This window comes from Lutjanus erythropterus, chromosome 2 (genome assembly GCF_056507025.1).
Source record: "Lutjanus erythropterus isolate fLutEry1 chromosome 2, fLutEry1.hap2, whole genome shotgun sequence".
In the NCBI taxonomy this organism is placed as follows: domain Eukaryota; kingdom Metazoa; phylum Chordata; class Actinopteri; order Lutjaniformes; family Lutjanidae; genus Lutjanus; species Lutjanus erythropterus.
In genome coordinates this window covers 29,354,418-29,380,015 of record NC_139318.1, presented here as the reverse complement: position 1 = coordinate 29,380,015, position 25,598 = coordinate 29,354,418, and the positions used below count along the sequence as shown (strand labels likewise).

At 40.8% G+C, this 25,598-nt stretch overlaps 4 protein-coding genes across 8 annotated transcripts; 3 read left to right on the top strand and 1 right to left on the bottom strand.

Moving 5' to 3' along the window:
* Positions 1 to 149: 149 nt before the first annotated feature.
* Positions 150 to 2,254, top strand: LOC146331877 (uncharacterized). Its single transcript, XM_084743263.1, has 2 exons — positions 150 to 1,118; positions 2,168 to 2,254. The coding sequence occupies exons 1-2, from the start codon at positions 174 to 176 to the stop codon at positions 2,252 to 2,254; spliced, it is 1,032 nt and encodes a 343-aa protein (XP_084599389.1). The 5' UTR covers positions 150 to 173.
* A 7-nt stretch (positions 2,255 to 2,261) lies between these two features.
* LOC146331876 (uncharacterized) lies at positions 2,262 to 5,782 on the top strand. The gene is made up of 2 exons (XM_084743250.1): positions 2,262 to 3,431; positions 5,696 to 5,782. The coding sequence occupies exons 1-2, from the start codon at positions 2,262 to 2,264 to the stop codon at positions 5,780 to 5,782; spliced, it is 1,257 nt and encodes a 418-aa protein (XP_084599376.1).
* Positions 5,783 to 7,813: 2,031 nt separating this feature from the next.
* Positions 7,814 to 10,797, top strand: LOC146331875 (uncharacterized). The gene is made up of 9 exons (XM_084745298.1): positions 7,814 to 8,091; positions 8,275 to 8,399; positions 8,602 to 8,666; positions 8,768 to 8,967; positions 9,579 to 9,744; positions 9,860 to 10,024; positions 10,160 to 10,230; positions 10,353 to 10,435; positions 10,548 to 10,797. Exons 1-9 carry the CDS (start codon positions 7,932 to 7,934, stop codon positions 10,590 to 10,592), a joined length of 1,080 nt encoding a protein of 359 aa, XP_084601424.1. The 5' UTR covers positions 7,814 to 7,931; the 3' UTR covers positions 10,593 to 10,797.
* A 7,394-nt stretch (positions 10,798 to 18,191) lies between these two features.
* Positions 18,192 to 25,063, bottom strand: errfi1a (ERBB receptor feedback inhibitor 1a). 5 transcript variants are annotated; one of them, XM_084736585.1, is made up of 4 exons: positions 24,853 to 25,063; positions 20,682 to 20,887; positions 20,065 to 20,156; positions 18,192 to 19,802 (listed from the first exon to the last, which is right to left on the bottom strand). In XM_084736585.1, exons 2-4 carry the CDS (start codon positions 20,831 to 20,833, stop codon positions 18,676 to 18,678), a joined length of 1,371 nt encoding a protein of 456 aa, XP_084592711.1. In that variant the 5' UTR covers positions 20,834 to 20,887; positions 24,853 to 25,063; the 3' UTR covers positions 18,192 to 18,675. The 5 variants fall into 5 exon arrangements, with proteins under 5 accessions (XP_084592711.1, XP_084592715.1, XP_084592720.1 ...); XM_084736589.1 differs by having other exon boundaries at positions 20,065 to 20,153; XM_084736594.1 differs by lacking the exon at positions 24,853 to 25,063 and adding an exon at positions 20,336 to 20,408 and having other exon boundaries at positions 20,682 to 20,840.
* Between the last annotated feature and the right edge of the window lie 535 nt (positions 25,064 to 25,598).

Sequence of the window (25,598 nt, the reverse complement as noted above, 5' to 3'; positions counted from 1 at the left end):
CCTCAGCAGTAACATCAAGTGGAACTACAATTATTTCCAGCACTGATCATTCCACACCAACTGTCACTTCCACCACAGTTGACGAGTTCTCACCAAGTTCACAGTCTACGGTCCCAACAGCAACCACTCCTTTGAGTCAAACATTAACTAGCCAGGAAACATCTACAACAAGTATGCCCTCGTCGATAAAACCACAAACTACATCTACTACAACTGTGACAACCACGGGACAAACAGAGTCAACACAGTCAACCTCAGTAGTTACATCAAGTGGAACTACAATTACTTCCAGCACTGATCATTCCACACCAACTGTCACTTCCACCACAAGTAACGAGCTCTCACCAAGTTCAGACTCTACGGTCCCAACAGCAACCACTCATTTGAGTCAAACATTAACTAGCCAGGAAACATCTGTAACAAGTCTAACCTCATCGACAGTACCACAAACTGCACCTGCTGAGACTGTGACAACCACGACACAAACTGAGTCAATAATTTCAACCTCAGCAGTAACATCAAGTGGGAGCAGAAGAACTTCCAGCACTGATCATTCCACACCAACTATCACTTCCACCACAAGTAACGAGGTCTCACCCAGTTCACCCTCTACAGTCCCTCCAACAACCAGTCATTTGAGTCAAACATTAACTAGCCAGGAAACATCTACAACAAGTATGCCCTCATCGATAAAACCACAAACTACATCTACTACAACTGTGACAACCACGGGACAAACTGAGTCAACACAGTCAACCTCAGTAGTTACATCAACTGGAACTACAGTTACTTCCAGCACTGATCATTCCACACCAACTGTCACTTCCACCACAAGTAGCGAGTTCTCACCAAGTTCACAGTCTACGGTCCCAACAGCAACCACTCCTTTGAGTCAAACATTAACTAGCCAGGAAATATCTACAACAAGTATGCCCTCGTCGATAAAACCACAAACTACATCTACTACGACTGTGACAACCACGGGACAAACTGAGTCAACAATGTCAACCTCAGCAGTAACATCAAGTGGGACTACAAGAATTTCCAGCACTGATCATTCCACACCAACTGTCACTTCCACCACAAGTAACGAGGAGTCACTAGGGTCACCCTCCACAGTCCCTCCAACAACCATTCATTTTAGTCAAACATTGAGTAGCCAAGAAACATCTGTAACAAGTCTAACCTCATCGACAGTACCACAAACTGCACCTGCTGAGACTGTGACAACCACGACACAAACTGAGTCAACAATGTCAACCTCAGCAGTAACAACAAGTGGGACTACAAGAATTTCGAGCACTGATCATTCCACACCAACTGTCACTTCCACCACAAGTAGTGAGTTCTCACCAAGTTCACACTCTACGGTCCCAACAGCAACCACTCATTTGAGTCAAACATTAACTAGCCAGGTAATATCTACAACAAGTATGCCCTCATCGATAAAACCACAAATTACACCTTCTACTACTGTGTCAACCACAGGACAAACTGATTCAACAGTATCAACCTCAGCAGTAACATCAGGTCAGACCACAAAAACTTCCAGCACTGATCATTCCACACCAACTGTCACTTCCACCACAAGTAACGAGGAGTCACCAGGGTCACCCTCCACAGTCCCTCCAACAGCTACTCATTTGAGTCAAACATTGAGTAGCCAGGAAACATCTGTAACAAGTCTAACTTCATCGACAGTACTACAAACTGCACCTGCTGAGACTGTGACAACCACGACAAAAACTGAGTCAACACAGTCAACCTCAGCAGTTACATCAAGTGGAACTAAAAGAACTTCCAGCACTGATCATTTCACACCAACTGTCACTTCCACCTCAAATAACGAGCTCTCACCAAGTTCACATTCTACAGTCCCAACAGCAACCACTCATTTGAGTCAAACATTATCTAGCCAGGAAACATCTACTACAAGTGTGCCCTTATCGACAAAACCACAAACTACATCTACTGCAACTGTGACAACCACGGGACAAACTGAGTCAACACAGTCAACCTCAGTAGTTACATCAAGTGGAACTAAAAGAACTTCCAGCACTGATCATTCCACACAAACTGTCACTTCCACCACAAGTAACGAGGTCTCACCAAGTTCACCCTCTACAGTCCCTCCAACAACCACTCATTTGAGTCAAACATTAACTAGCCAGGAAACATCTACAACAAGTGTGCCCTCATCGACAAAACCAAAAATTACACCTACTACGACTGTGACAAGGACAGGACAAACTGAGTCAACAATGTCAACCTCAGCAGTAACATCAAGTGGGACTACAAGAACTTCCAGCACCGATCATTCCACACCAACTGTCACTTCCACCACAAGTAACGAGGAGTCACCAGGGTCACCCTCCACAGTCCCTCCAACAACTATTCATTTGAGTCAAACACTGAGTAGCCAGGAAACATCTGTAACAAGTCTAACCTCATCGACAGTACTACAAACTGCACCTGCTGAGACTGTGACAACCACAGGACAAACTGAGTCAACACAGTCAACCTCAGCAGTAACATCAAGTGGAACTACAATTACTTCCAGCTCTGATCATTCCACACCAACTGTCAGTCCCACCTCAAATAACGAGTTCTCACCAAGTTCACCCTCTACAGTCCCTCCAACAACCACTCATTTCAGTCAAACATTAACTAGCCAGGAAACATCTACAACAAGTATGCCCTCATCGATAAAACCACAAACTACATCTACTACAACTGTGACAACCACGGGACAAACAGAGTCAACACAGTCAACCTCAGTAGTTACATCAAGTGGAACTACAATTACTTCCAGCACTGATCATTCCACACCAACTGTCACTTCCACCACAAGTAGCGAGTTCTCACCAAGTTCACAGTCTACGGTCCCAACAGCAACCACTCCTTTGAGTCAAACATTAACTAGCCAGGAAATATCTACATCAAGTATGCCCTCGTCGATAAAACCACAAACTACATCTACTACGACTGTGACAACCACGGGACAAACTGAGTCAACAATGTCAACCTCAGCAGTAACATCAAGTGGGACTACAAGAATTTCCAGCACTGATCATTCCACACCAACTGTCACTTCCACCACAAGTAACGAGGAGTCACTAGGGTCACCCTCCACAGTCCCTCCAACAACCATTCATTTTAGTCAAACATTGAGTAGCCAAGAAACATCTGTAACAAGTCTAACCTCATCGACAGTACCACAAACTGCACCTGCTGAGACTGTGACAACCACGACACAAACTGAGTCAACAATGTCAACCTCAGCAGTAACAACAAGTGGGACTACAAGAATTTCGAGCACTGATCATTCCACACCAACTGTCACTTCCACCACAAGTAGTGAGTTCTCACCAAGTTCACACTCTACGGTCCCAACAGCAACCACTCATTTGAGTCAAACATTAACTAGCCAGGTAATATCTACAACAAGTATGCCCTCATCGATAAAACCACAAATTACACCTTCTACTACTGTGTCAACCACAGGACAAACTGAGTCAACAGTATCAACCTCAGCAGTAACATCAGGTCAGACCACAAAAACTTCCAGCACTGATCATTCCACACCAACTGTCACTTCCACCACAAGTAACGAGGAGTCACCAGGGTCACCCTCCACAGTCCCTCCAACAACTACTCATTTGAGTCAAACATTGAGTAGCCAGGAAACATCTGTAACAAGTCTAACTTCATCGACAGTACTACAAACTGCACCTGCTGAGACTGTGACAACCACGGGACAAACTGAGTCAACACAGTCAACCTCAGCAGTAACATCAAGTGGAACTAAAAGAACTTCCAGCACTGATCATTTCACACCAACTGTCACTTCCACCTCAAATAACGAGCTCTCACCAAGTTCACATTCTACAGTCCCAACAGCAACCACTCATTTGAGTCAAACATTATCTAGCCAGGAAACATCTACTACAAGTGTGCCCTTATCGACAAAACCACAAACTACATCTACTGCAACTGTGACAACCACGGGACAAACTGAGTCAACACAGTCAACCTCAGTAGTTACATCAAGTGGAACTACAATTACTTCCAGCACTGATCATTCCACACAAACTGTCACTTCCACCACAAGTAACGAGGTCTCACCAAGTTCACCCTCTACAGTCCCTCCAACAACCACTCATTTGAGTCAAACATTAACTAGCCAGGAAACATCTACAACAAGTGTGCCCTCATCGACAAAACCAAAAATTACACCTACTACGACTGTGACAAGGACAGGACAAACTGAGTCAACAATGTCAACCTCAGCAGTAACATCAAGTGGGACTACAAGAACTTCCAGCACCGATCATTCCACACCAACTGTCACTTCCACCACAAGTAACGAGGAGTCACCAGGGTCACCCTCCACAGTCCCTCCAACAACTATTCATTTGAGTCAAATACTGAGTAGCCAGGAAACATCTGTAACAAGTCTAACCTCATCGACAGTACCACAAACTACATCTACTACAACTGTTACAACCATGGGACAAACTGAGTCAACACAGTCAACCTCAGTAGTTACATCAAGTGGAACTACAATTACTTCCAGCACTGATCATTCCACACCAACTGTCACTTCCACCACAAGTAACGAGTTCTCACCAAGTTCACAGTCTACGGTCCCAACAGCAACCACTCCTTTGAGTCAAACATTAACTAGCCAGGAAACATCTACAACAAGTATGCCCTCGTCGATAAAACCACAAACTACATCTACTACAACTGTGACAACCATGGGACAAACTGAGTCAACACAGTCAACCTCAGTAGTTACATCAAGTGGAACTACAATTACTTCCAGCACTGATCATTCCACACCAACTGTCACTTCCACCACAAGTAACGAGGTCTCACCAAGTTCACCCTCTACAGTCCCTCCAACAACCACTCCTTTCAGTCAAACATTAACTAGCCAGGAGACATCTACAACAAGTGTGCCATCATCGACAAAACCAAAAATTACACCTACTATGACTGTGACAACCACGGGACAAACTGAGTCAACAATGTCAACCTCAGCAGTAACATCAAGGGGGACTACAAGAACTTCCAGCACTGATCATTCCACACCAACTGTCACTTCCACCACAAGTAACGAGGAGTCACCAGGGTCACCCTCCACAGTCCCTCCAACAACTACTCATTTGAGTCAAACATTGAGTAGCCAGGAAACATCTGTAACAAGTCTAACCTCATCGACAGTACCACAAACTGCACCTGCTGAGACTGTGACAACCACGGGACGAAATGATTCAACACAGTCAACCTCAGTAGTTACATCAAGTGGAACTAAAAGAACTTCCAGCACTGATCATTTCACACCAACTGTCACTTCCACCTCAAATAACGAGCTCTCACCAAGTTCACATTCTACAGTCCCAACAGCAACCACTCATTTGAGTCAAACATTATCTAGCCAGGAAACATCTACTACAAGTGTGCCCTTATCGACAAAACCACAAACTACATCTACTGCAACTGTGACAACCACGGGACAAACTGAGTCAACACAGTCAACCTCAGTAGTTACATCAAGTGGAACTACAATTACTTCCAGCACTGATCATTCCACACAAACTGTCACTTCAACCACAAGTAATGAGGTCTCACCAAGTTCACCCTCTACAGTCCCTCCAACAACCACTCATTTGAGTCAAACATTAACTAGCCAGGAAACATCTACAACAAGTGTGCCCTCATCGACAAAACCAAAGATTACACCTACTACGACTGTGACAAGGACAGGACAAACTGAGTCAACAATGTCAACCTCAGCAGTAACATCAAGTGGGACTACAAGAACTTCCAGCACCGATCATTCCACACCAACTGTCACTTCCACCACAAGTAACGAGGAGTCACCAGGGTCACCCTCTACAGTCCCTCCAACAATTACTCATTTGAGTCAAACACTGAGTAGCCAGGAAACATCTGTAACAAGTCTAACCTCATCGACAGTACCACAAACTGCACCTGCTGAGACTGTGACAACCACGACACAAACTGAGTCAATAATTTCAACCTCAGCAGTAACATCAAGTGGGACTACAAGAACTTCCAGCACCGATCATTCCACACCAACTGTCACTTCCACCACAAGTAACGAGGAGTCACTAGGGTCACCCTCCACAGTCCCTCCAACAACCACTCATTTTAGTCAAACATTGAGTAGCCAGGAAACATCTGTAACAAGTCTAACCTCATCGACAGTACCACAAACTGCACCTGCTGAGACTGTGACAACCACGACACAAACTGAGTCAATAATTTCAACCTCAGCAGTAACATCAAGTGGAACTACAATGACTTCCAGCACTGATCATTCCACACCAACTGTCACTTCCACCACAAGTAACGAGCTCTCACCAAGTTCACACTCTACAGTCCCATCAGCAACCACTCATTTCAGTCAAACATTAACTAGCCAGGAAACATCTGTAACAAGTCTAACCTCATCGACAGTACCACAAACTGCACCTGCTGAGACTGTGACAACCACGACAGAAACTGAGTCAATAATTTCAACCTCAGTAGTAACATCAAGTGGAACTACAATGACTTCCAGCACTGATCATTCCACACCAACTGTCACTTCCACCACAAGTAATGAGTTCTCACCAAGTTCACACTCTACGGTCCCAACAACAACCACTCATTTGAGTCAAACATTAACTAGCCAGGTAATATCTACAACAAGTATGCCCTCATCGATAAAACCACAAACTACACCTTCTACTACTGTGTCAACCACGGGACAAACTGAGTCAACACAGTCAACCTCAGCAGTAACATCAAGTGGAAATACAAGAACTTCCAGCACTGATCATTCCACACCAACTGTCACTTCCACCACAAGTAATGAGGAGTCACTAGGGTCACCCTCCACAGTCCCTCCAACAACTACTCATTTGAGTCAAACACTGAGTAGCCAGGAAACATCTGTAACAAGTCTAACCTCATCGACAGTACCACAAACTGCACCTGCTGAGACTGTGACAACCACGGGACAAACTGAGTCAACACAGTCAACCTCAGTAGTAACATCAAGTGGAAATAAAAGAACTTCCAGCACTGATCATTCCAGACCAACTGTCACTTCCACCACAAGTAACGAGTTCTCACCAAGTTCACAGTCTACGGTCCCAACAGCAACCACTCCTTTGAGTCAAACATTAACTAGCCAGGAAACATCTACAACAAGTATGCCCTCGTCGATAAAACCACAAACTACATCTACTACAACTGTGACAAACATGGGACAAACTGAGTTAACAATGTCAACCTCAGCAATAGCATCAAGTGGGACTACAAGAACTTCCAGCACTGATCATTCCACACCAACTGTCACTTCCACCACAAGTAACGAAGAGTCACCAGGGTCACCCTCTACAGTCCCAACAGCAACCACTCATTTCAGTCAAACATTAACTAGCAAGGAAACATCTGTAACAAGTCTAACCTCATTGACAGTTCCACAAACTGCACCTGCTGAGACTGTGACAACCACGACACATACTGAGTCAATAATTTCAACCTCAGCAGTAACATCAAGTGGGACCACAAGAACTTCCAGCACTGATCATTCCACACCAACTGTCACTTCCACCACAAGTAAGGAGGCCTCACCAAGTTCACACTCTACAGTCCCAACAGCAACCACTCATTTGAGTCAAACATTAACTAGCCAGGAAATACCCACAACAAGACTGTCATCATCAACAGAGCTTCAATCTACACCTGCTACAACTGCAATATCCTCCAAACAACCTCGGTCAACAATGTCAACCTCAGGTCTAACAGCTTCCAGCCCTTCCCCAAGTTCTACAAGTGTAAAATCAAGTACCAGTCCACAATCGAATTCCCCTAGTATTATCCCCCTCTCAAATGCCACTGTCACTGTGACAATGCCATCTACAACTCCTCACTGTACTGATGGGGACTGTCCAGGGTGTACTGGTACCTGTAGATTCAACGTGACTCTTGGAAAATGTCACTGCTTCTGTGAGGAGTTTGTCTTTGGAGATCGCTGTGTTTTTGGAGAGAATGATACCTCTGCTAATATTGGTGAGTTTGCCTAGTCAAATATTGTTCTCCAAAATATTGCCTTTGCTAAAAATAATTTCAGAATGCAGCGATATGTTGTAGGATTTAACAATATATTTATTTTTAAGTCGAATTTAAAATGTTACTGCAAATTCCTAAATATTATTGCAGTATCAGCACAATGGTCTGATCATTTTTTTGCAGATTCCGGAGAAATACCGACTCGAAAAGCAAATTTTACTTTGGAAGTCAACATCACTTTTGAAGCAGCTTTTCACAATATAAGCTCACCTCAGTCAGTAGCATTCATCAAGATATTGGAACAGGAGGTAGGTCATTTTTTCACTGATGCATGATTTCATGATTATTACACAATAAGTTATCCAATTTCAGAGCATTTTCTCATGTGTTATTACTTAATGATTAACCACCAGGCAATAACTGCAATAATTAATGTTAATCACACCACAAACCACAAACATGGATTCATTGCATTTATCATGCTGTAATAACATCTGTCCTATATTCCAGCTTGAAACCCTGTGCAAAGAAGCAGATCCACAAAATTTTCAAAAAGTGAAAATCATCAAGCTATCGTAGGTTTTCATTAATTGGTACTAATAAAATAATTTAGATTACATTTTATTCATGCACAAGCTATTTCTTTTGGTAATATTTTTCTGTTTTTCTTTTGTAGACCAGGAAGTGTTGTTGCAGATAGTGTGGCGGAGTACATCTATGCAAACAATGAAACTCAAATCCAGTTTGTCAACACCCAACTTGAGGGGGTGCTGACTGATATCTTGAATAACACAAGTAACCTCAAGAATATTTCTAGAGCCTTTAATGCAAGTGTGATGTTGAATGAAGTTACCTTCCAAAAACCTGCAATTAACAGTAAGTGTACTCTCTGTCTCTTTCCCAAACATGTATATTTAGCTGCATTTCCACTGCATGGTAAGACTTGACTATACTCACTGTTTTGTTTTTTTTTCATTTTCCATTGTGGCTAGTATCTGGTACCTGCTACTCCAAGTGAGCTGAGCCAATACTATGAAATGACTGGTCAGGGTAGTGAGTGCAGTGAGTGTGTAGTTGAGCAACTGAATGAGAGTGAGTGGCAGAGGGTGATGGTGAATGCGAGCGGAGCAGATGTAAGGGTGACCTCTGAATTTGTCAGTCTGGCAGTAAACGTACAGTGCAGGATAAAGGTTGTCAGTCAGTAAAAGCCACAGCAGTCAAGACCACAGTAAAGCTCCTGTGTGTCATTTCCCAGTTGCTTGAAATTAGCAACTTTCTGAATTTAGTTCCAACTAGGTTAAAGAGATGCTGCCTGAAGTAGAGAGATACCAACAATGAGTCATGTTGAGCTGCACCATGCATTGGAAAAACAGCACTTGAATTGTTTCAGCTTTTCTCAGTCAGTGTTTCTTCATTCAATATTTGTCAGCATTTCTATATTTGTATTATGGTCTTTGTACAAAATGACACTTTTCTTTATCAATCAGATATCACAGACCTAAGGCCTTTTGTTAACTGCTCTCGGTTTGCTAATTACACTGCTGAAATTAGTAATGGCCAATGGCAGTGTGTTGGACCTTGCAAAACAAACCCTGATTACTGTAATCAACATGGGCAATGTCAAAATAATGTTTACAAAGGGCCTATCTGCAGGTAAGCCAAAATATCTGTTTTTATTTCAATTGCAATGAACATACGTGTGTCTAATATAACTGCTCATATTAATAATTTTATGAATATTATTCACCCGTATGGCCCTTCAACCCAGCTGCTTTGAGTCAAGTCTGAAGCAGTTTTATGGCCAACAGTGTGAACTGTCCCGTTGGGGTCCAGGTTTCTATGGAGCAGTGTTTGGATCATTGGCAGGAGCACTCCTGCTCTTGATTATCATCGTCATTGCTGTCGTTGTCCTAAAGAGACATACGGGTGTTTGGTGGGTTATGATGCCAAGAATGCATCTTTCTTTGTACTAATATATGAATAGTCAACAAAATTTGCTTCTTTTTGCCTATAATCATAAAGCCAAACATTGCCACGAGAAACTAAAGAAACAGTTGCTCTGTTTTAGGAAAAGAAGAAACTCATTTAACAGAAGACTTTCTGCTTTTGAGGAAGATTTCTTTGACTTCTCTGCGACAGGTGTGTCCTGGCTTGTTTTTTATTAGTCTAGTCACTGATCTATTTAAAAAAAAAAATCAGTAAACAATTTCTCAGCAAGCACTCAACATTTGCAGTTTCAACTATAATGTTCTTTTCCCCAGGAGATCACAACTTGGGATTTGCAGGCACGTACACATCAACGGGTGTTAGACCACAGCAACAAAATGTTGACACCCAAGTACAGGTATTCTTGTTATTACATACACCCATGAAAATGTTAAGTACAAGGACAGATTAATGTAAGACTACAGTTAAAATTTTGATATTAATATGGGATCCTTCTTGTGTTTTTCCAGACCACAACAAAGCGTCCAGAGGTTTTGAGCACCAGCCCTAGATGAAAGTCACGGCCTGGAAAATGTTGTTTGAATTACATCATTTCCCATGTTAGGGAGAAAGAAAATTACAGAACAATATGAGCTATGAACTATGTATTGCACATGATTAATATACTAGTGATTTGTTGTTATTATATTTATGATTATACTTATATGTAATTTACTGTAGCCTCTTGTGCTGTATAAAAATAAATGTGTATATTCAGACTCCAGCACTGTATACTACATATATATACACATATGTATGTACGTGTGTGTTTGTGTGTGTGTGTGTGTGTGTGTGTGTGTGTGTGAGAGAGAGAGAGAGAGAGAGAGAGAGAGAGAGAGAGAGAGAGAGAGAATTAAAAACCAGGAGGAGACATACAGTAAGAATAAAATTAGATTTGAGATGTTTTTAAGGTGGCTTTTAGATAAGCGTAGTTTTTTATCAGTGTTGACATGAGGTTTAGATCAAGTTGATTTTGACACGTCATATAATTCAACAAAATGCAACGGGCTGTACCAACCTACCACTTCTCATACTCTCCCTAATACCTGCAATTGATATTTATCTATAACACAAAACTACTGTACCACATAATATTATCTAGCATTCAAATACATGGCATAAACAGAATTATAAACATCTGTCCACTTTTATGTAGGCTAATCTAATACAGGAGCACAGTAGTTGACCTCCACTAGGGGTCGCCAAAGATTAACAGGGGATTGCTAGGATTTGATTTTAAGAGGTAGAAGAACACTTTAAAATATATATACAGTATATATATACAGTATATTCATTTCTCTGAAGAATACTAAAGGAAATTGTTTTTTTTTTAAAGTCTAAATTATTATTTGAGATACAAACTTAAAAAAAATCTCTCACGATAAGGGCAAAGTGAAGACATGAATACAAGCTATATTTACAGAGCCTTCGCTCTCTGCTAAACAGCCTGACTGCAAGAAATAAAAAAAAGATATAATACAGGAAAACTCATCTCTGATGCAATATTCACAGGAAACACTTCCTGCAGATGTTGCTTTCACTGTTTGAGTTAATTATTTATATATACATACATATATATATATATATATATATATATATATATATATATATATATATATATATATATATATATATATATATATACACACATACAAGGCACATATTTTTTTATTATATATATACATATATATATTGAGCTCTGTTACAGGACCTGTTACTGTTTCCCTGTGTGGTTCCAAGGTCTGGGAACAACTTGTTACCAAGATTTAACAAAATGAGATAAACAGAGAATCAAGACTCTGACAGCAGAATTCTGCAAATCCATTCTCTGCATTCATTGGAAAATGCTACGTAAGAGAGGGCATTTAATTTTTTTTTAATACCTAAAAGAGAGCCCACAGACAGAAACCCTATTAGACTAAATCAAATTTTACCTCACCCCTGTGTCCGGAAATCCTTGACCATGCACAGACTCACTGAGCACAACCTTGCTGTGGAGAGAGGCCGCCACAGGCAAACCTGCTCCCCAGAGAAGGACTGTGCACCCACTGCAAACAGCGTGAGGTGGACACCGAGCTGCACTCTTTTAACCCCGTGTAAACTGTGCAAAGACATCAGAGACACTGGTCACAACTAGCCAAAAAGACTTTGAAGCCATGGCTAATAACAGAATACTTACACATCTGCTGAGCAATGTGCAAACACAGTAGCAAGATTTGTGAGCTGCTGTGACCAAAAAAGGGCATCCAATGGAATACAACGCTAAATCATCCCTTACATAATTTCACAAGATCACTGTGGTGCAATATACAGTCTAGTTACATTATATCATCAAACTGCATAGCAATATGCTAAATAGCATATTCAGAAAATATTGCCCAGCCATATTCAAGGAAAAATATACAACAATAATGACCTCTATCAAATAAAAACAAGACAAAACAATAATGACCGAAGTCTAAATTACAATAGAAATGACTAACAAAACAAGATCACTGAGCATATTGCTGGGGAATATATTCTCTGAACATGTTTTTTGAGTGTTGGTATGTAATTTACTAATAAAATGTGACTACACCAAATATTGTCTTCCACCCTATGATCTCATGAAATTATGTAAGAGATGATTAGGAGGCCGTGGGGGGCAGGTGAATTTGGGTGGAGGTAGGGGTGTGTTTATGTATAATGTATGTCTTTGTTGTGTTTTATATGTGGATACAAGGAAGAATAGCTGGTACCCTGGTAGCAGCTAATGGGGCCCCTATTTACAATGAAGAATAATAAACGTACCGTACATACATACAGAACAGACATCTTTAAATACATCCATTAAAAATTGTTGCAGTGTACAGAAGTTTATTATTCTTTATTGTAAATAGGATCCCGCAATTCACAATTATTTTAGTTTATGACCTTTTTTATTTCACATCACCCTAGCAGTGTAAATGATTGTTTTCCATGCCAATAAAGTCCCCTTGAGTTGAATTGAATTTATTGTTGATGTCCTTCAAAGTCAGTACAATATACTGTCACTAGATGGCGCAAACATACTCATTTTAAAGATGGTTTGTGTTTGCAGTATGAGAAGAGAGAAGCACAGAGACTGCAAGAGTTTGGTACAACATGTATGATCTTTAAATGCATTTGAAAGTGATTTGAAAATGTTAAATTCTTAAATCAATTTCAGCAGTGATCATTTCTGTTCTGTGGTAGAATTGGGACTGTGCTCTGTCAACATCAGGTAATAACAGCTGTATCAGTACTGTAACAGTCTAATATTACTGTTCCTTCCTATCGTACTAGTCGTGACATCGATGAGATGTTTTTCTTTTACTTTTTTTAACTGTGCTACTGTACCTCAAAATGCTAGTGCACGTCCCTGTTGCTGCTCCACAACAGCGATACACAGTTCACTGATGTCTTTTCATCTGAACCATTGATGGCTATTTGTGTCCGCCTATAGTGATTGATTCAGATGACAGATGTGACCATTTTCTTTACCTTCACATAATGTACTATATTTTCTTTACAAGTGCTCTGACCTGAGTAAAATTTAACCAGCAGCACTTCGGTCTGAGTTAAAGATTTACAACCCTGTCCACCCCTCACAGCAAATGATAAGAAAAGTTACACCAAAACAAAAACGTCATCGCACTCAGTGGAATTAATCTGCAGGTTTTCCAATCTAGCTCCATGTTTTGTGGAAAGAGGCAGGGAAGAAAAAGCCCATATAGAAATATAAAAGATTGCATATTACCAAAAAGATATCTATATATAACAGATACAAGCGAGCATTACTTTCAGGAATCAGTCCAACAATAGCAACTTTCAACTGTTGTGAATATTTTACTACATCATTTATGACAAGAAAACATTATTCTCATCATTGATTTGGTATGAATGAGCTTAAACCTAGAAAGTTATGTTTTTAGTACGCTGTTTCAGTGCAAAATGCATATAAATCTAATACCATGTGCAGAGTAAACAATTTTGTCAATTTCTGAACCTATTAGTGATTGTAAATTTGCCTCCATTTGCTGCTGCAAATTAGGGACATTTCTAGGCATTTACAGGGCTGAAAACACATTTTTGCAGTGACAGCGCAGTGCATTATTATTGAAGACAAAAGATGCATTTAACCAATTAATATCTTACTTTTTGGTGTGGGTATAGAAGTATAACAGTAGCTGTTTCATACTCAGAGTTAGATGTATCAGTGTAATAATCATTTCTGCATAAAGTCTAAAATATCTTATTGCTTCTTGTCATACTTTTTTGTTCTTCCAAACTTTGTAGAAGGATTTGATGTAATTTGCCTGATCAGTTTCCTTGCTGATCAGATTTTGATGGTTCATTTGTAGAACTAATTCCAGTATTCATTATACAGTGTAGATCTATGCAGCATTGCAGTCACAAGAAACAGACGTGCTCACTTCCACTCAAACAACTGCAGACTAATCGGCTGTAATCTGTATAGCAATTAATGAGACAGTAATCATAATTACTGTAACAAGTCTTATCATTAGAACAAGACTGGTTCACTTGTTAATCCATCAGCAGTGTCAGCCAAGGACTTTTATCTAATTAACTGAGGCCAAAAATATATTTGATGAAGTTGAGCCACATATTCAACGCCTGAAATGAACCAGAGAAAGGGCCAAAGCCTGATGGCAAAATTTAAGTTTAAGTTGCAAGTTGTGTTGACAAAATAAAGATCAGGAATCAAAAAGGCTGATGTGTGATTGTAGCAAAGAAAGAGGATAGAAACAGCCCCAGAAAGAGTTTGGGACACAAATCTTTGTGATCTCTTGTGCCATTTTGGCCAATTTTAGAGCTTAAAAAGTAAAGTACACAAACTTTGTCACTGTCACTGTTTTCGGGTATTGGTACTTTCATTTCAGTATTTACTTTTCTGACAAGTTTTTACTTATACCCCCTTCATTTTAACACAAATGTCTTTACTTTATACTCCTTCCATGTTCAAAACAGGCTTGTTACTTTAGTTTGAATGCATTTGAGGAGAATGATCGATTCCAAACATCAAGACCAGTTTCAACCTAAATGGATGAGACAATAACACATAAACAAAACTAAAGTAAGTTCCTGGGTGTATTCATAAGTGCATATCACACATAACAGGCATAGAAATATGAAGAACAATGTAAAAGATGTAACAAGATGAAACAGACAAGAGAGGGAGACTCAACTGTGCAGAAAGGTGAGGTTCAGTTTGCTTTACACAGAAACAGACTGAAGAAATGTCCTTCAGAGGGCTGCTTTTATACTTTGAGTACAGTTTGTACTTGTTCACTTTTACTTGAGTAAAGCTGTTGAATCTGTTCTTTAACTTTTACACAAATGTCTGTAATTTCACTTGTGTAAACAATGTGTATACTGTTACCACCTCTGCCCACGTTTGATAAGAAAGTTTCACAAGTCAAGTCACAAGTCATGAAAATGGTGAAATTGGAGTCTAAGCAAGTTGTATGTCACAACAGTGCAGTAATTTGTTTTTTTCAGAGGCTAATCTCAAACCGCATGCCTTGTTAATTCATCTGGAACTTGATTTATTTCTTGCCCCCAACAGACATTTCAAATGTGCAGCCTGTCTTCAGTTGCTATAGTCACCACCCATGCTGTCGCCTAGCAGCCCTCTTATAAGTGAACCAGGTGAAAGGGTTTGCAGGTGGCCCATATAGTTCAAACTTCCGCCTTTTGTTCCATTATTAAGAGGATAATGCAAAATCAATTATGCATGCAACAAACCTGCAGAAATGCTGAGACTGCTGAGAGGTTATGGTGGATATTATAACTGCAGCTGAACTGCAGCTTATTCAGTAATTATTGACCTCTAATGCTCTAATGCTCTGGCTCCTTGTGGTTTCGGCTCCATGCCTAACCACATGGACTCAAGTCAAGAGTAAAACACTTGCAACATTGTTAAGTGCTTAAAAACCCGTGGGTGCAAAGCTGGCTGCCACGGAGCATCTATGCAGTCATGCAGGAGGAGACCATGTTCTAACCAGGAAGAGGAAGGCAATATACTGTACACCTGTCAATCGACCATTGTAAGTCACTCTTCTCTCTCTGGATAGAGGCCAGTCACAATAAGGCACAGCATGAGGGTGTGTGGGTGATAAAACAGGCCAAACAGCTGAGTTGAGAGTTTAGGGCTTGACAGATTGAAGAAACAGAACGAAGCAGGCTCATAAATAAGTCATTTTATTTTGCTTTCTTTTCAAAGACTATATACTTATCAACTATTCATAACAACAAATGGAATTGTTAAATACTGTACACAGCATACTGTACTCTCCCAGTGCATGTCTTCACCACAGCAGAGAAGTTATTTCTTGATAAACTAGTCTTCATTCAGTTTTATTATTTCCAATAAGACATATGAATACCTTAAGATTAAATAGTATCAGTGTAGGATGTAAACATTTTTTCAGACATTTAAGTCAAAAGAGCAACATTGTGTTGGCAAAGTGTTGTGAGCAGATGGGAGAGGAAAAAATTACATTTCAATGACCGTTTGACCTTAGCAGTTATCTGTTTCCCAAACTGGACACCGTGTTCGATACTTCAATACATGTGCTACATTTACTATTATCATCCTGACGCTTTCTTGAATAATCTACAATAATAAAATTCATATATTTTCTAAGCTGCCAGCAGCCAAAGTCTTTCAGACCACACCCACTGCAATCATGTAAGGCAGGAATGCATGAGCAGAACAGGAAAGTCTGTGTCAGGTAGGTAAACCCTGCACTGTCTTTGTAATGCGTCTGTATTAACAGGTTAGCCTAACATCTATCTGTCATCTAAGATCTGCGTGATTTAAAATCTCTGTTTAAGGATATCCGGTTAGAATCGACGTTGTGTTACTCTCAACTGAAGTGTAACTGAATTAAAACTTTGTGTGGAGCTGGTTACCTCCTCTTTTCTAGATTATAATTTCCGATTTTGCCTTTGTTAATGGGGGAGTATGTGAAATATAGGATTAATATCAAAGGGAGGTAGTGCTTGAGGCTCACAGCTTGACCAAAAGTAAGCTTCTCCAACCGTTTTTGATGGAATTTCAGTAAGAATAGCATACATTCACTAACATCAAGGTTCAACAGGCCGATTTCTGTGCAACAAAACAGACCTGGACGCTGAAAGAAAGCAATGTGCTCTTTTTTTTTAGAGGGCTGTACTCAGTAAGCACACTGTAAAATGAAAAAGTTGAGAAAACACATCATTTCAAGACAACCTTTTGAGCCCAACTCAAAATGTAATAATGTTTTGCTGAGATAATTTAGTTTTCTTCTTTAGGTAAAATGAATCTTGTGTGTGAGTGTTAGAAACATCCAAAAAACTGGATTTCAAGTAGGAAAAGTGAATAATGTTTAATAATGATTGAATATTTTTAATTGTGACCATTTAATTTTGAAGCATTCAGATACTGACAAATCCGGTTCACAGCTCACTGTGAACAGTTTTTGAAATACAAACTATTTTGGGTTTCTAAAACTCAAAGATTTAAGTTTGTCTATAGAAGAAAAGTAAATTATCTTAACAAAAGTTAATAGGTCACGAAACATTGTTTACTTCATTTCAAAACATAAAAGTTTGATTCAAAACTCAAACATCTAAGGCAGCTGCCTTGAAATTACGAATTTTCTCAACTGTGTTTTATTTTTTACAGTGCAGGCACTGCCAATAAGCAGAGCACAGTAACAAGTATGGTTGACAATTTTCTACCATTGTGTAGAAAGTAATTTTCTCACAAGAACACTTTTCCAACTGCTGTTCACATGCACGTATGCACAAACACGTCCACGCACATACAGACATACACACAGACACTCACATCAACAGACACCATAAAAGCTGCACTAGACATTCCAACAGAAACATGCATAGCTACCAGTAATGTACCCACCTCTTAGTACAACATGTACCATGACAACATGCCATGTGGGAAACACTAATTAACACAGATATAGTGGCCTGAGTAAGACTCAAACTTCATCGAGGCAGGGAAACCATATCAGTGTTGATATATAACAGCAAACAGAATGGAGATTTGTGTGCTAGCATCCTTCATTTTCATTAAAAAATAATTGGCCTTGTAGTTAGACTTCATATATTAAGTGATACATGGTTACATTACTGACCTTTTGTCCCTTGTGAGATACAAAAGCAGCATCAATGTATCTCACAAACACGTCCTCAACCTTCCAGACACAGAAAACACTGAGCACATGAGGTTCAAGGCCTGCTTGTACCTTCTGACTGTACCACATCGTCAGCAAATTCATATTGAATGTCATGAAATAAAAATCATATAAAAAATAAGCTCTATAATGTTGGCTTTTGCCCACAGTCTATCATCAGAGATACAGTTTTTATCTTGGTTGTGAGAGCTTTTCCAACGTTACCAGTAACTGAATACAGTGCGCACATACCCTGTGTGTTCAGAATACATGAGGGGGTAAAATAAAAACAGTAAAAGCAGCAGTTTGGGGGTTTTTTAGTGTCCAGTTTCACCATTGTTTCAAGTGGTTTTTGCTCATGTACAGTAGAGTCCTCTGCTACTTCCACTAAAACATTTCAAACTAGATCCACTTGTGCTTTCCGTCTGGTGTGGCAGTCCCAGTCTGAGTCTGATACGTCTGTATTACGAGCGGCGGGGCTGCCCATGACCCGAAGAAACTTCTCTACACAAGGTGAGTCCACGAACGCAGGTCGCTGAGGCAGGAGATAGTAATGTGTGGTGCTGGCCTTTTTGCCGTTCTCCATGACAGGAAGGATGCAGGGGGAGCCCTCGCTGTTCTGTCTCTGTAAACCCCGACAGCTGACATATTTGGGGTCCGGTGCAAAGCTTTGGGTTGGGGGCATCACCCCGTTAATGTATGTTGGAAGGCTCTTGGGGCTTGGGGTGCGGGAGCTGCCTCTGGACAAAGGGTCTCTTGGGGGCACCTTGGGTGGTTTGTCATCATCGCTGTAAGCCCCTGACCCTGAGACCTCTGCTGACCAGCGGCGGTAGTCTCCTGTCTTGATAGTTCGGGGAGGGATAGGGGGCGGCACCTCGGGCTTATCCATACTGTTTGTGTGACGTTTGTGGCAGGTGAGGCGCAGCAGCGAGGGTTTGTTAAAGGATCCAGCTGGGCCGGAGTGTGAGCGCCGCAGCTTCCTCTGAGCTTTCTCCTGCTGTCTCTGACAGACCACCGGCTCAGGTGGTTCCTGCCGCTGCTGCTCATACTGTTCCCGCACTTCCTGTGGAGGATGTGCCTGATGTTGCTGCTGCTGCTGTTGGGACGGTCTTGGGCTCTGTGGTCCTAAGGGACCATCATAATAAGCATAGTTAATCTGCCCACAGTCCCTGAAGCTCCTTCGACTAGGGACTCCGTATCGAAAAGGAGATGATTTGGGACACTGATCAGACACCAGGCAACAGCTGTCATCCGAACTCGTGAAAAACTCTACCTCATTGTCCATAGCCTGCTCAGGGGAGATGTCTGTTTGTGGAGGGATGGGGGGCAGAGGCTTGGAGCATCTGCCCGGCGTCTGTGGTGGACTGCTACACTCGTACACCGAGAGCCTCTGGAATGATGGGACCACCTGGTCGTCATCAGCAGGACTCGGGGTGGATGGTTCAGCGCTGCAGGACAGGGGGAGATGAGAGGGCCGGGACTTCTTTGGTGGCAATCTCTGTGAGCTGGGACTGTGTTTATGTCCTGTCAGAGAGGAAACAAAAATATAACATCACATTAATGGCACAGAATTAAATGATTGAGTTTGGTTAACGACAGTCACAATTTCCTCCTAAAACTTCATTGTAACCTGTAAAAAATGATTCTACTAGCCTTCTCTACATTTCTGGAAAACCACTTACTATATCTAGTATGTAGCAGATGATTCAAATGCACAACACATGCACTGCAGCTTTTATGTATTTCAGAGGGCCTGCACTGTGCAGATGACAGATCATGCACTTACTTTCATAACTTAGAGACGGTGGAGGTGGCCCCTTTTGCTGAGTACGAGAGCTATGATCTGTGTGTGCAGTGTCCATACTGAAGTAGAAGCTGCTAAAAAAAAAGAAAAAAGAAAGATTAGTACCAGTTTAAATAAATAAGTCATATAACATTTCATTAGGGCAACTAACCATTATTTTCATTTAATCAATTTATCTGTTGATTATCTTCATGATTAATCGATTAATCGTTTAGACTATAAAATGTCAAAAAAATGTGAAAATGCTCATCACAATTTCCAAGAGATGTCCTCAAATTGCTTCTTTTGTCCAACCAACAGTCCAAAACCCAAAGACTCTTCATTTACTGTCATAAATGACAAAGAAAAGTAGCAAATCCTTACATTTAAGAAGCTGGAACCAACAAATGTTTGACCTTTTTGCTTATAAAATGACTGAAACGATTAATCGATTATCAAAATAGTTGGTAAATGCTTTGCGAACTATTGATCAACTAATTGCTCTACATTTCATCATAATTCACAATAAATCTCAGACTGACTTGAACCATTTAAAAAAAAACATATTTTTCTAAACCCCCCTCCTAATGGACAGTTAGTCCTGACACCCGAACACTCACTTGTCCAGCTCATGGCGATAGTTCCACGAGGGTTTGGATCCAGCCATGCTGTGACAGTAGCTGCCCCCCAGGAAGGGCTTTTCTATGGGAAAAGAGATCTCCTGGGCAGTCAGGCCCACTGTGGACATGCTCCAGGCACACTCGGGTCGCATCAAAGCCAGGAAACACTCAGATCGCCCGGCTGGCTGCCCCTGCTTCTGGTGTACCTGTAACACAGCCAAGACACAGCCATGAATGACAGTGAAAAGGAGGTTGAAAGCAAAAGCAGATGAAGAGAAACAGAATATGTGGCAGCACATTGAAAAATACTCTCTGAAAGCAGAGCCAATATCCGAAAGTGAAGCCAAGAAAGAAAGAAAATCCTGATATTAGAATAAGAGAGCAAATTACACAGAGCTTCCCTCTTTCTGCTGCCCACCAAAACCAAATATTCAGTTAAGGGTGACATGTGACATTTTTCTCTCCAAGAAGACAAGACAACAATCTTCTATGACAGAGGAATGACAAAAGCTCAGTTTGACAAGATTTTAGGACACTTGTGTCCCAACACACCATGACGACAGAGTTCTCTGTCATTCATAATGTTCTGCTATTGTTGTATTTGCAAAAAAAAAAACAAACTATAAAAGCAGTAGTTAGACTAAAACAGTTAACAAAGATCTCACTGTAAAAAAGTTGCTATAATGTGCACTCTTCATTTATTCTTCTTTATTTGGTCACTGGCCCGAAGTAGATAGGATATGGAGACATTGCTTATGAAACCAAACATAAAAAAATATTCTTTTCTTACCATCTTCTCTCTTAGAAAAGTGAATTTTACAAAGTAGAAAAAGCTGTTCCAGTTTTTATTTATCTGGCAGATAGACTGAAGTTTAGTTTAGGTGTTTCAATACTCAGTGAATGATCTTTACAAATCATATCTAGTCAGTCCATTTAACCTCAACAAAAGTTCAACATAGCAATCTTAGTTCTAAACAACTTCCAGACTTCTATTTCTACAGACTGTGTCTCCACTCTCAATAAGTTAACAGTTTATTTTAAAACTCGACTGTGTGTCTGTGCTCCAGTGCTGCAATCTGGCTTGTCCTGAACAGCAGAGTAAGGGGCTCCTCCTGTTACCAGAGAGATATACCTGATGTTGCAAGAAGTGCTCAAGTCAAATGACCTGAATGTTCGTGTCATGTGAAGTATGTGTCAGGGCTGAGTAAACAATGTATACAATATTCAGAGGGGAAGAAACCCTGCAGCGAATTGATATTTCTGGGGTTAACGATACACTGAAAGCAAAATCTGATTTATTTTCCCTGTCACACTTCTGGATTAACCTGTTCAGTATGTCACAATCTCTGATGACATGAGTTTAGAAAGTCACTAAATGTTTTGTATGTGGAGCCTTTATATTGTCAAGCATATGTATCATGAATAACTACAGGTGTCTTTGTTGTACACAATGTCTGAGTTCGCTGTGACACCAGCTGTGCATTGTTGCAGCAAATCTCCTAATGACGAGGGTTGGGTATCATTTGGATTTTAACAATCCTCAGTGTCCATTCCTGAATGTGTCCTCCTTCTTTGCTTCACAGCAGAGTTGTGTGAAATTACCACAGATAGATTTTACCAGCAGAAACATTGAGCTAAGATAACATTTGCTAGATAACCGTAACAATTCTGGTCTCTTTTCTGGTCAGACATTTTGGGATTTACCTAGGATATTTACATTAGAGAGTATCCCATCCTTGTAAACAGTTTTGTAGCATAACATTTGCTCACCTGAGGTGATTGTTACCAGACACACAATTTGTTATATTCACCTGCTAGTCAAGCAGCTTAGAACAATTGTGCAGTTTAACTGGGAATAATGCTAGACTCATGGTTTAATAAGACAAATCAGGGGACATGAAAACACGCATTTAACTCATGTCTTTGCAGTGCTGCAGGAATGAGCCGTATAACCCACAAGTGAGTTAGCATATTAACACTTCTGGTTTCCTCATCTCAAACTCAATGGATTTTTCGCACATTTTGGGGGGATTTAAGGTCTGCGATTTAAGGTTTGTGGCTAATGTTTTGTTCTATGAAACAAAATGTGTCAGTAAAAACCCCACTTGTGAATTTTGAAGCGTACACATATTTCAAAAGGTGGTTGTTAAATGTGTAGCTAAGTGAGATTACAGTTGTTGTCGCAGTCAATAAATATCATTATGGGCAACACTAGTCACTTAGTTGGGATGACGATGAAGTCATGCAACCGTGGTGTAGTTTGTTTATATAACATTAGCTTTTTATGTCTGCCGATTGGAATTACGCTTCAGAACTCATAGAAGTGATCTTCATTTGTAAAGAGAATTTTAATTTTGAAATTGACTCTTGTGTGGAATCGGTTCTTGATGCCCAAACCTACCAGGGCTGGGTATCGATCTTCAATACTTTTATGGCACTGACCAAACTGCTCCAATACTATCAAGTATTGAAAAATGCCTTGTCATTTGATACCAAGTGTCGATATCTAAGGAATAAATCTCATCGGTGTCAGTGTGCCGTAAGTGGTGATTTGCTTTCTAATGCTGTTAAAGCATGCAGGCAAAACAGTATGTTACGCCCAGAGAGGGGGATCATTGTTTTGTTTGTTCAAACAGCTTCTTCATATCATTTAATTTTCTTTTTGTTAAAATGAATTTGGTATAAAAAAAAAAAAAAAAGATCATTCAGGAACTGGTATCGAAGCCAAGGCATTGTTAACAGTACCACTATGAAACATTTTTGAATGACACCCAATTGTAAACCCTTCTTATGACTTCAGTGCTCCATCAGCCGTCTTCACCATTAATCCTATTTTTCAGAATGCAGGGAAACAGGTGCATCCATAGCCCCTGGTCGTCATCTCTCCTGGAGACCGCAAATGAGGTGTGTGTGCACACCCAGAGACACGCTGTCCTCCATATAATGTAGGAGTGATGACTGAGAAGAACACGGCCCCTCTCGTTCTGGGGTCTCCTGTGAGCCATATTTATGTGCTGCCCTGACAGCTGGTGAGAAACAAAGCTCTAAAACAACAGGAAGCCTGGGGCATCAGCCTGAGCCAAACTGCCCAACAAGGCATGCAATCCCCCCCCCCCGGCCAGGGCCAGGGCCGTCGATTCGGTTCGGCGGGGATGGGAAGCAACATGATCCTCGATAATGAACCCCCAGGGGCTTGTGCTTCCTCTTGCAACAGGTGCACAGACAGTTCATCCTGGCAGTTAACCATAGGAGCATTTACAGGCAACAGGATTAAACAAATGATGTGCAGCCACGCAGAGCATTAAAGGAGGAATTCTTTAAGTTAATTCAGATACTTTTGCCCAGATAATCCAGGCCAGAGAGGCGCCCCTGGGTGCTGGAAAGGTCTGATCTCTGATGAGTTGGCGGTGATGTAAAACATCAGCAGATAGCTCGCCTGCCTTTTGATTCAGGATTGCACTGTAGTAGTCACACACACACACACACACACACACACACACACACACACACACACACACACACACACACACACACAGACCTTGAAAGAAGGAGTTCACACCCCGCTCATGACACCCCTGCAGCGGTTTCCGAGCAACCATACCCGCTCTACCTGTGCGGCAAGCAAACAGCGCGCACACCCCCTCACTTTACCGGATTGAGATAATAATGGTTAAAAGCCCTCTAGCAGGCAGGTGACTCACACCACAACACACAAGTCAGCTATCTGGCACAGCCGAGCAATGATGATATAGAATGATTTGTTATGTGCCTTTTTGTTTAAGAAGAAAAATAGACATTGCAGAGTAATTAAAAGAATAAAACCATATAATGGGTTTGCAATCGGACAAAAGTTATGTAATATTCCAATGTTATGTTATAGAGGCGATAAAAGCTGATAAATGTACATGAGTTCTAGTTCATTTTTGCCAGGACTTTTTTTTTTTTTTTTAATATTCATAATTTCAGCAAAAAGACGAGTTGCTCCTCTAAATGTCTTTCTATATTCTCTAGAAATTTTTAAAAAAGTACTTAAAGCAAAACAATAATCGCAGTAGTACGTAGAGTTGCATCAATCAGTCTGTCGTGCTGGCACCCACATACAAAACAATAGACAGGCGAGGTTTTTTACAGTAGCCTACACAAGACATTTCCAATCACTTTCTGAACTCACCTAAATAACTCCGCTGTTCTCCTCCGCTGACTGACTCCTATAGACTCCCGTTTGGTCAAATATAGCTCCCCGGGCTCTTTTCTTTCTTTTGATCTGAGTCTGTATGATCTTCAGATTTTCTATTGCATCAGGATTCAGGAACAGGACGTCAGCGCTTTGGCGACGCTCCTGTTATAAGTGACACTTTTCTGATAAGTCTGTGTTGTAGTGAGCAATGTCTTATAAGCTCCACCACACGAGAGACGAGCTGACTCCGCCTTTGCACACTTGCCCTTAAAGGCGCAGTCTTCGTTTTTCGGCCCTCTGCAGTGTACGTGCAGCAGGACAGACAGGCTGCGTGCGCACGGATTGCAGAATCACACTTGAACATAAACACACGGGGCTAATTTAAGCAGAAGTAAACTCGATGTGATCAAAGTCTGCAGCGCTTCATTTGTCCAGGCTGCCTTAGAGGACAGAGCAGGTGTGAACACAAGGATACAAGTCAGCTGGTAAACTGTTCCAGTAGGATGAGGTCGTGCAGGAGACAGTAAACACCTCAGCAATTAGACGTGCAGCTGTTCTGTGAACAAAGTAAAATACAACTCAAGGAGATTGGTTGATACAATGAGGTTTATTTAGGATGGTATATTGTTGTTAGCAGCGGCAGTTCAGGTAAGCATCACTCTATATTACTGCAGCAGATTGATGCATCTCCAGAAAAAGAAAGAAATGATCAGAATCACGTTATAATGAGACAAACTTTA

Coding starts and splice junctions, on each gene's coding strand:
- LOC146331877 (XM_084743263.1), top strand. CDS start 174: ATGCCCTCGTCGATAAAACCACAAACTACATCTACTACAACTGTGACA. Junction 1,119..2,167: donor CACTAGGGTCACCCTCCACA/GTCCCTCCAACA, acceptor AACATTAACTAG/CCAGGAAACATCTACAACAA.
- LOC146331876 (XM_084743250.1), top strand. CDS start 2,262: ATGTCAACCTCAGCAGTAACATCAAGTGGGACTACAAGAACTTCCAGC. Junction 3,432..5,695: donor GTCAAACATTAACTAGCCAG/GTAATATCTACA, acceptor AACATTAACTAG/CCAGGAAACATCTACAACAA.
- LOC146331875 (XM_084745298.1), top strand. CDS start 7,932: ATGCCATCTACAACTCCTCACTGTACTGATGGGGACTGTCCAGGGTGT. Junction 8,400..8,601: donor TCAAGATATTGGAACAGGAG/GTAGGTCATTTT, acceptor CCTATATTCCAG/CTTGAAACCCTGTGCAAAGA. Junction 9,745..9,859: donor TACAAAGGGCCTATCTGCAG/GTAAGCCAAAAT, acceptor CCTTCAACCCAG/CTGCTTTGAGTCAAGTCTGA.
- errfi1a (XM_084736585.1), bottom strand. CDS start 20,833: ATGCGACCCGAGTGTGCCTGGAGCATGTCCACAGTGGGCCTGACTGCC. Junction 20,157..20,681: donor TATCGCCATGAGCTGGACAA/GTGAGTGTTCGG, acceptor CTTTTTTTTTAG/CAGCTTCTACTTCAGTATGG. Junction 19,803..20,064: donor ACCGTCTCTAAGTTATGAAA/GTAAGTGCATGA, acceptor CCTCTCTGACAG/GACATAAACACAGTCCCAGC.